Below are 10626 nucleotides of genomic sequence, written 5' to 3'. Positions count from 1 at the left end.
ATATTGCTATGGGGCTCCTAGCAAGAGCTTTGGATATGACTGAGGGTGAAAACAGCTTTACCTGGGTCCATATCCTGCCAAGGACAACTGGCTAAAGCATCTCAGGTGTGAGAAATTGCCCCTTCCATTAAAGCTGAGGCATTTTATAGCAAACCCCACTCAGTTACAGGTGTCTGCAGTAGGCTCAGGCAGGCTCACTGAAGATACACTCACCAAAATTGCAGCTGGCAAGTGTGCCATGGCTAAGAGGCACCCAGCATGTGTCCCTGCAGCATCCAGGAGCTGGTAGGGTAAGCACACGTCTCGGACCCCACTGAATTAACAAAAGACAAAGTTGGGTGCATGGAGCTCTTTCTCCTTTCAGGGAACACTCTGGTCAGCCCAGTGGCAAAGGCACCTTTGCCAGGTTTTCATTGTCCAAAACTCCTGAGTCATCTAATCCTTTCAGCAGGGGCAGCTCGACAGGGTTACAAGACAAAGTTTCCTCAGACGTTTCTGGTGCATCAAGAGGTCTGTGCCTGCTTCAGTCTGGTTCCAGAGGAGCAGCAGGCATGGGATGAGAGGAAATGTCTGCAGCTACAGCTGGGGTAAGCTGATTGCTGAGCTGGTCAGTGTCTCCTGCCCAGCCACACCTGCCAGGGTCAGCAGCAATATTGTAATTCACATGGTGCTGTCACTGCTCAGTGCCTGACCTGCTTGCTGGAGAAATAGACCCACAATGCTCCCTACATGTTATCCCCAGCACAGGGGCACCTACACTGTTATTTAAGCCTGGGTCCAGGCCCAAGAAAAATGCATGGGTGCTGTGGGCTTCATCTGCAGCCTGAGAACTCACATTTGCTTCACCTCTCTGCCTGCAGGCTGAACCATGCAGAGCCCTCTGGAGAGGCTCCCAGGAGATGACAGCAGGGCTGATTCTGGTCAGCAGCACCTCCCCATAGACCCACAGCCCTTCTGACACCTCTGGAGAAACAAAGACTGAGTCATCTCATGTTTAAAGCATCTCACAACGGTTGTCCTTTCTTCCTTCAGCCTCCAGCAGCAGAGTGGGGAAATGCACACAGATGAAATGGGTTTTTTTCCTCTCTCAGTTGTTCCTGAGTCACTGTTGAGCTATTGGGAAGTGAAGGACCTCAAAGCAGAAGGTGTGTTAAATTATTTCCCTGCTGGCTTTCTGGCATTCTCAACTCTGTATTTTGAAGCAGGATTTGGGGAGTGGGAAGACTGCTCCACAGGCTTTTGCATCTTACTGCCAGAAGAAAGATGGCTTTAGGGACTGGGTGATGAGAGAAATGCAGGGGGATTGTGTTTCTCTTGCTATGCAAGGATCATGCCAGGTCTGTCTCTCATTACACTGCTGGGTGCTGATGCCAGAGCTGCACTCCAGAGACTGTCCCTGGGTGCCCAGAGAGGGCCCGGCCCTGCTGCTGCCTTCCAGGAGAGCCTTGGTGTTCCTGCTGCCCATCACAGCTGCTGGCATGGGCTGTTCATAGCCAGGCTCTTGTGCTGTATCTGCTTCCATTTAGAAATTTAACTTTCCTCAGAGAAATTACTAATTCTGGAATTGAAATTCCAGATACACAGAGCAAAAAAAGCTCAGTGAGTAAATCACCCTGAGCTAGGGAAGAGATGAATTGCTGTCCAGCAAAGTCGAGGTGTTTTATAGCAAACCCCACTCAGTTACAGGTGTCTGCAGTAGGCTCAGGCAGGCACACTGAAGGTGCACCCACCAAAATCTGCAGCCTGCAAGTGTGCCATGGCTAAGAGGCATCAAACATTTTCCTGCAGCATCCAGGAGCTGGTAGGGTAAGCAAATGTCTCGGACCCCACTGAGCTTACAAAATATCCTCTCTCTCTGTGCCATGGAGATGGCCACTGGGTTTTTTGGGCAAACCAAAGGAAATGAGAAGCCCGAGGCGCGGGCAGGTTTCTGCTGGGGCTGACCGTGATTTGTGCGGGTGGAGGGGCCAGCTCTGCCCCGAAACGCGATCCCCGCATGAATAAATCATGGCCACGCCTTGGCAGCTCCACAGCTCAGTCCAGCCCCCAGGGCCGGGATCCGACCCGCCTTGTCCCGGGGCTTTAAGGGCAGGGTCAGCCCGGGCGGGAGCGGCTCCGCGGGCAGGGCAGCATGGAGGGGAACCCGCACCTGCTGCAGCTCATCCGCAAGATGCGCTCCCAAATCCGCCAGCTGGAGAGGGAGAACAGGGCCCTGAAGGGAGAGCTGCGGGGCTGCGGGCACACAGCGCCGCCGGCACCGGGACAGGGGAGCGGCCCTGGTGCGGAGGGACCGGCGGCACCCCCAGCATCCTCAGCATCCCCATCATCCCTGCAGGGCGGCTTCGCGGCCGCTGCAGCGCCCAGGGAGCACACAGGTACCGGCGAGGGGCTGTGCTGGCATCCCTGGCACTGCCCGTGCAGGATGGGCCCGCAGGGAAGGGGGATGGATGGATGGATGGATGGATGGATGAGCTGCCAGCTGCCTTCTGGTTAACCCATGGAAGTGCCCCAGCTCCATTTTGTGCTCACAGCAAACCCACAGCACTGCATGCCTGGCTCTGTCGGCTTTGCAGGGTGCATCCCCCCCCCAGCTGAGCTCAGTAGAGTATTTTACTGCTGCTCAAACAAAGGGTTCAACTCAAAGAGTTTGGTTTGCTTAAGCAGAATTTGAGTTTCTGCTTTGGGTTTTTGCAGGTGTGGACTCTCCTCCCCATGCCTGTCCCCTCTCTGTTCCAGGCAGAAAAGGCCAACCCTCATAACCATGCCAAAACCCCTCCTGCCTTAGTCAAAGATGAGAAAAATACTACAAAAAAAATAACGGGTTGGCCGCATACTTCACTCCAGATGTGTAGTTTATTTTTGCAGATAACACTGTTCTTGTTGAGGCAGAGAGGGGTCGATGTATAGGCATACATTCTCTTCACAGTTTTATCAGAGGAGAAAAATGGAAATGTTCCTCAGTTATAGAAGTCCGGTTGGGACTTCTGGAGAAATTAATGAAGCAGGAATCAGAGCAAAATGTGGCTTGGTGAGAAATATTGGAGAAATGGCCCCACAGGTTTTTGTGGAGACAAATCCAGGTGAAGGAATGAGAGGCTGAGCAGCACGAGTGGATTTCCATGCAGCCAGAGGGGTGCTGTGGTGAACAGTGCTTGTTGTTAATTCCACCAACCCCGTGGCCTGGAGGGGCTGCTGGTGGCTGGGGATGGCATCAGCTTGGGAGCAGCTCCAGGGTCTTTTGGCAAGGGGAAAGCTGTGGAAAGTGCTTTCTAACCCTGTGGCTCTTCCTCTCCAGCTGCTTTCTAGGGCAAAGTGTGGGACCTAAAGGGGCTGTCTGGTTTCCTCTGCCTCTCAGCTTCACCACATACTAAATGGTTTTGAGGCCCAAAAAAGTGATTAAAAACAGAATGATAGATCATTTGGGTTGGAAGGGACCTTAAATATCATCTAATTTGAACACCCCTGCTATTGGCAGGGACAGCTTCCACTAGACCAGGTTGCTCAAAGACCCATCCATCCTGCCCTTGAACACTTCCAGGGATGGGGCATCCTCAACTTCTCTGGGCAACCTGTGCCAGGGCCTCACCTCCTAAACTCTCATGTCCCCTCTTTTACCTTAAAACTCTTCCCCCTTCTTCTAGCACTATCTGCACACTTAAAAGTCACTCTCCAAAAATGCATTGAGGAAATCTGAATTGCCATTATTATTAATAGTGTTAGTATTGCTTTTACCTCTGCTTTTTTCTCTGCTCCTCAGATGCTGCCATGACTGTGAGACGCTACCCCAGTGCCTCCCCAGCTCCTTTCAGCACCAGGTCCCCCTGGGCTGGCAGGCAGCCCCCCAGCACTGCTGGGCTCCTGCAGGTGCCACCAGCCCCTCCAGCTGCAGCACAGCGCAGCAGGGAGCATGAGGGAGGGCTTGGAAGATCCCCAGCCAGCCGTGTCTCCTGCAGCCCCTCCAGCAACGTGCAGCCCCTCCAGGAGCAGGTCTACAAGTGCCAGTAGGTTTGGTTTGCCTCCACAGCACCACCTGCCTGCGCTGGCCGCAGGTTTATCCTCTAGACAGACCCAGATTTTGCTCTTGGTGTGCTATCAGCAAAACAGTTGTTTCAATGTGGATGGACCCTGAGCAAACTGGAGACCATTTTTGAGGAATTTGTGTTCCCCTCTGCACTGCATGAGGTTTGGCAGTGGGAGCTGGTTAAATTTGTCATGGAAAAGAGAGGCTGAGGGAGAGAAAAGGGGGTTGAAATCTTTGCTCTGTTAAAGCCAGGCAGAGTTTTGCAGATTGATGTGATGTTCTGACAAGCTAAGTTTGAGAGGGATTTTTAAACTTTGAACAAAAAGCACGGAAATACCAAGGAATTCTGCAGTATGCCTTTAAAGTGGGATTGCTGTGGCTCATGGATTTTAGATGTATGGTATTATATTTCCCCTGTAACTGAATCATTACAAGTTAATGCTTTCAGCCTCGAAAAAAGTAGTCTGAGTACAGCTTCTAAATGAAGTGGAATGGCTGCTGGACCAGCCCTGAGTGTCTCTGCTCACTGATGAGAAGCTTTCCATCACAGGACAGCAACCACAGGTAGAATCAGCAGCAGTGACACTGTGATATATGATAGCCCAGCCACATCCTGCTGCTGATACATCCACTTTGGGAAGTGTTGCTGATTCCTGGGTTCAGCCCAGTCAGGCTGTGCTCAACAGGACAATCATCCAAATGGCCTCAGAGCAGGTGTTTGAGCAGGGAGAAGCCCAAGGCTCTGCCTGGCTGCCCATGCATGTGCTGGGACAGGGCTCCAGAGGCAGGGCTGGCACCTGCTGTGGCTGTGTCACCTGTGTGGAGGTGTCTGTGCATGGCACAGCACAACAGCTTTATTCTGTCCCCCTACATGCTCAGAGCACACCAGTGCCCAGCCCTTGCACTCCCTGTGCGAAGCTGGTTTGGGGCCCAGCTCCTCTCTGAGAGGCTGCAGGGGACAGCAATTCAAGCTTTCAGAGGCACCTGGGTTTTCCTGTAAGGGCATTTCAGGGTAAGAAGTTTTACAGCAGTTGGACACCTAAATTTAGTCCCTGGCAGGGAACTGGTGTCGCTTTGCAAAGCACCCTGACCCTGTAACTCTGGGTTTGTGTGCATGCCCTGCTGGCTCAGGGACACTCAGGGCTCTCTCTGGGTGCACATGCACACTTGGGGGGTTGTGGGGGTACCAGTTGGGGGTTTTTCTGGGTCTGGATTGAAGGCACTTGAGGCAGTATTTCATGTTCGGACTCAGGTGTTTATTATTTCTTATCAGTAAAACAGTCTCACTGCTGTAAGTTTGGCACCTTTTCATTGGAAGGCACAAAATGGCCAACAATCTCTTGGTACAAGGTCTTTAAAGACTAAACTATCCAATTAAGAACTGACACCTAGATTATTTTCCCTTTTAACCCAATAACTACTCCCAAAGAGCTGCAACGGGGACTTTACTGCCCAATTACAAAATGCCACCCAAACCCATGAAGAAGGAAGAAGCATCATGAAGAAGAAACCCAGGACAACACCCTGTGCCCTCCATCCTGCTTCCATCCACAACATACTAAAAATCTCAGAACCTAAATTTCTCACCAAGTGATACACCTGCACTGCTCTCTATAATCTATTTCCCACTTTTGTGGATTCCAGTCTATCTTGAAGTCTGGGAAACTTTCTCCATGAGTGAGGGTCAAAGTCAGTGCTGCCCTGGGGGCCAGGGCACCCCAGAGCAGACAGAGAAATATCCCAGTGCCCTGGGTTTGCACTGGGGCTTTGCCCTGGAGCCAGCTCACGTGGGAGGTGTGTGTCGTGGCAAACAGGAGCAGGCCCAGGATGGCAATGGCAAATCCTGCTGCTGGCTCCCGAGGGAAAAGAGTTTCAGAGCAATCCGAGCTGCAGCACAGATGTGTTCCATGGAGCTCCTGGGAGCTGCCGGGTGCCCAGGGCCCAGCAGTGATGGTTTGATGGGTGCCATTGGAGCTGAGCAGTGACTCAGGGCACTCACTGCTCCCTGCTGCAGGAGGAGAAGGGGCTGTGGGAAGAGCTTCTCACCTCAGCCCCTTGGCAGGCTGGGTGATGCCCTGAAACACAAAGCTTTGTGTTTCTTACACCAAAAAAAACCATCTAGAATCCTTTATGGTCTCTATGGGAGATGCTTCTGTTATATCCTCAAATGTCTGACACAGACACCCATCTTAGCTTTTCACCAGTAAGGTAATTTCTAGCAATTAGTTCAGCAAGCTTAATAAGCTTAATTTTTTACAAGGATGACGTTTTTGCTTTCCAGCATGCTGTTTCATGTTGAGTTTTCCTATTCTTAGTTTATTGTAACTTCCTCACATTTTGCTCCAAAGCTATAATCCTGTATGTGATATGAATATTTTTGCTTTAAAATTAACTCTCTAGAAGTATCACCTTGAATTTTTATAGAGTGCCATTGCACCCAAGTAATAAAAAACTAGCACTGCTAACAAATCATCTCTAATTTGCATGTCTAAAATATTTTAATTCATATATGCTAAAGTATTATTTCTACCAAGGGATTCCCACTGTGTTTGGTAAATGAAAAAAACCCCATTAAATATTTAAATACAGGATAAGAGAGGCTGAGAACTCTTTTCAGAGCTATTATACTAAAATTACTGAAGGGTCTCTGTGGGTGCACATGCACCCCCAGGGTTCTGTGCACACACAGCTTTGAACACACAGGTCAGGGAGATGTGAGACTCAATGGAAAAAGGCAGATGCTTCCAGCAGAGAGCACCATGCCTGGTCCTTTGGGATGGCCATGTGAATGGCATGAAATTCTGCAAGAGTTGAAAGCATTTACTGTTTCCTTGCTGGGTCAGGTTGGTGTTTTGGGGTTTTTTTACTTTCTCTGCATGTTTTGAAATCCTCATAATGATTTCTCTTTTTTTTCTCCAGGGGTAAAGTGAAGGCTGTGAGTTTCCTCTTACCAACAGATATGCCATCATTTGCTGAAAAGCAAGGATCTCCGAAAAGCCCACAAAATCAGAGCACGAAACGTCTGATGACCATCACTGAAAAGGATATGTGAGCTGGTGAATTTTTAAAGGCCCATTGATTCCTGAGCTCAGCTGGCCTTAAATGAGAGCTGAGTGTCAGGTTCCTCTCCTGCAAAACGTTCTGGCAGGATGCCCACAGAGCATCACCCAGCCCTGGTTTGGGTCACTGGCCTGGTGTTCAGCATGGAAATGGAGCCACAGCGAAGCAGCTGGGAGCCCAGACAAAGCAAAGGGATTTAGATGTATTGTATTATATTTTCTGGGAGCCCAGACACTGGGATGGAGCCACACAAAGCAAAGGGGCCTCACACAGTGCTCAAGGACCCCTCACCTCAGCACTGACGGGAACAGGGGGCTGCAGCTGGGGTTGGTGTGTTTGTCACAAAAAGCAGAAACTCTGTCACCACTTGTGTTTGCTGATTCCCTTGGCAGAAAGGTGTCTGGTGCAAATGACAAAATAAGAACTATCAAAGAGCCTGGGCGGTTTTCTCTGTAGGTAAAACTTTCAAGCTTCACTAATACAGCGAAGTTAAGGAGATATTTCACAGTCAGTTAATGTTGCCCTGAATTTCTGCAAAGCTTGGCAATGAGTTTATGTCCTTTTGGGGTTCACTTCTAACAGAGCACAGGGCAGAGTACTTTTTGGTATGAAAATGTGACCACAAATCTCCTTCTCACATGGTGTGCCCATCCAGCTGGAGACTAAAAGTTGGACACCAAGTCAAAATAGGAAGAACTGTGAATATCAGAATTTTTTAGGAATGGCTTCTCAGCACAGCTCAGACCAAAAATCATTAGCAGAAATTCAGCAAGCAAGTACAACATAACTGTGAGATAGAACTACAGACAGCTTGCAAAAAATGAGCAGTCCTTGTTAGTCTAATCATATAAGTGAAGATAACATTCCACGTGTTTATTTTGATTACAACTATTTATGGAATCAAAATACTGCACACTGCTATTTATTTCTGTACAGGAAGCACTGATGATTGAATATTGTATGAAGAATACATGAATAGTAGATGTTTGTACAGATAAATTTAAGGAAGATTTTAATCACATTGTGTGCTCTTAAAGTCTTGAGTTTTCTAAGGGGGAAGCAGAGACTTAGTAGGAAAAAAACCCCTCTGGAATTTCCATGATGTTGTCTACTTCTATGAAATTGTGTGTTTCCTTTTCCATTTGGAATTTCACCATAGTTTTTTATATTCAAGTGTGGTTTTAATATATTCTTACTACTGAAGTAATAATTTCAATTTCACTGCTATTTTATTTGTGCATTTTTATGCTCAGCTTGGATCCATACAGAGTTGCACTGTAATGTCAGAAGTAATGAATGAATGCAAACAAGGGTCCAGTTTGGAAAGTTTACTAAACAGCCCATTTTAGAAGGCTTTAGAGGGAAGGTTTTATAAATGTTTTAAGGAAAGCATCATTTGTGGGAATTAAACACTGCATATGTGTTCAATTAAGCACCTAAATCCAGTTGGTTTCCCTCAGGAAAGTAACAAAAGTCTTTGAAAAATCTGGCCCCTGGACCTTTAAGGAACCTAAACTTTTACAGTTAAGGTTTTAACACCAGATTTAATGGGATTTGGAATCCATATGCCTTAGGAAGCTTTCAAAAGTCTCAACTTTTAATTTTTCTAAGCCTCAGTTTCCATGAAGCAGCAGTGAGAATTCTCTTCTCCCACCCTTTTTGTGTCAATTCCCTGCAGATATGTGACTGACACAAAGACTGAGCACTTTTGTAGGCCTAGAGGAAAAAAAGAATAGAAAAGGTGGAAGGGAAAAGAGGGACAGGAATCAAAGTAATCACTGACAAATGGCAGTCAGTATATTAATGAAAGGATTTATTTTTGAATTATGTTTTTGCAGTCTTTAGAAGTGCCTACAGATTTAAGAACACATGATATTGCACAGGCACATTAATGTTGAGAAGCAGTTGTGCAGATTTGACCCAGCTCCAGGAGGACCAGATTGTAGCAGATGCCACAGAGAAACCACTGAGCACACCATTTTACCACAGAACAGCGTGAAGTAACTTACCATGAGCACTTACTAGCAATTAAAGCATTCCAACATTAAACACCCATAGATTGTTCAGAGCAAGAAGGGCAGGTTTGAGCAAAGCAAGTGTGCAATGGATCTCTTCTGGAGAAAGCTAGGCCAGAGCATGTGCTTGTGAGGTGCTCCAAAAGCCAACAGGTGCTCACTGCTTGGGACCACACCTGGCAAACCCCTGGAAAACCTCTTTAGTGGAGAACGGCACCAATGGTTTCACTCTGTGCATCCTCCTCTGCTGGAATAATTGCACTAATTGTTCCTGCAGACTGAGCTCTCCAGCTCCTGTCTCGGAGATTTGGAAAAAAAACTCTAACCAGGTGAAATTTCATCTGGCTATACTGTAAAGAGGAGGAGATGCCTTTCATCAGTCTTTGCTCTCTGTCTGGTGTTTAAAGAGCCTTGCTCCTGCTGCAGACACAGAGGTGGAAATGTGATGCTCCAGACTGTCAGGGAGGAGTAACTTTATCACCTTCTCCAGTGAGTTCCTGCCCAGAGTTCACATTGGTCTCATGCCTGCATCCTTAGTCGATGAATCCACAGCCAAAGGTAATAAATCAGTGTGCAGGGCACATCTTCTGTCAAAGTCACCCACCTAGTCCAAGCTCCATTTATAGGAGTGAGAGCACAATTTATGATGCACCAAATTGTCTACAACCTTTATATCCATTGTAATTTTGCTCCTCTCTCTGCAATCCCTGACAAATGAGCTTCAATTTTTCTCTGCCATTTCTGATCAGGCCTAATCTAAGAATATATCAGCATGGAAGTATTTCAGGTGAGCAGCCTCTGATACCAGGTAATGCTGATCTCTTATGCTGTTGTTTTCAATGATGCTAGCAACATTAATTCCACACTGACAGTCTCCTTCTGCAGTTGTTTTGGGGTTTTTGCCTAGATGGGGTGAAAAAACGAGAAACTTGAAACTCATTTGAAGGTCTCAGATAGGTTGTAGGCCTTGAACAGTCCTTCAGTGTTGTGATAAATCTGATGCTTTGTAACTCCACCATTTCCATGTCCTTCTATGCACAGTGTGTATGGCTGGTTCAGAGATCACAGGTGCTCTTTTCTACTGTTGGCTGCTATCAGGTATACACTATTCTCTCTTCAGGATGCAAAAATACAGGTTGTTTTAAATCTATTCTGCACTTCTACTTCATAATGCCTTTACCAACCAAAGATTAGTCAAGAAATTAAGCTGTTATTGCAGTTAAAACATAAGAGGAATGCTGCTAACCTTACATGGGGAAGTTGTTGGCTGTGCTGGAGTCAAGACAGATGGTCACTTCAGGGAATGTTTCTTTTATGGCAAGTGCTCATTTGAGTAGGAATATTTCTAGCTGGATGAGTCACCTCTTTCTCGGTTGCTGCATCAGATACCAACACATGATTTTTACACAAGGATATTCAAAGATGTGGCACAGGCTGAAAATGCATCTTCAAAGCATCCTGCAAGGGTTTCTTTCTTGACTGGGAATATTATATGGCCCATGTAGGTGGATTAAAAAAATTTCCTCCACT

General features: G+C 47.3%; 1 protein-coding gene across 1 annotated transcript; it reads left to right on the top strand.

The window, feature by feature from the left end:
• Window positions 1–1929: 1929 nt before the first annotated feature.
• On the top strand, window positions 1930–10211 carry CCDC195 (coiled-coil domain containing 195). Its single transcript, XM_074547067.1, has 3 exons — window positions 1930–2375; window positions 3758–4001; window positions 6941–10211. Exons 1-3 carry the CDS (start codon window positions 2132–2134, stop codon window positions 7071–7073), a joined length of 621 nt encoding a protein of 206 aa, XP_074403168.1. The 5' UTR covers window positions 1930–2131; the 3' UTR covers window positions 7074–10211.
• The last annotated feature ends 415 nt before the right edge of the window (window positions 10212–10626 follow it).

This window comes from Zonotrichia albicollis, chromosome 9 (assembly GCF_047830755.1).
Source record: "Zonotrichia albicollis isolate bZonAlb1 chromosome 9, bZonAlb1.hap1, whole genome shotgun sequence".
NCBI lineage: Eukaryota > Metazoa > Chordata > Aves > Passeriformes > Passerellidae > Zonotrichia > Zonotrichia albicollis.
Note: the sequence above shows the minus strand (reverse complement) of the source record. Positions and strands in the feature narration are given on the sequence as shown.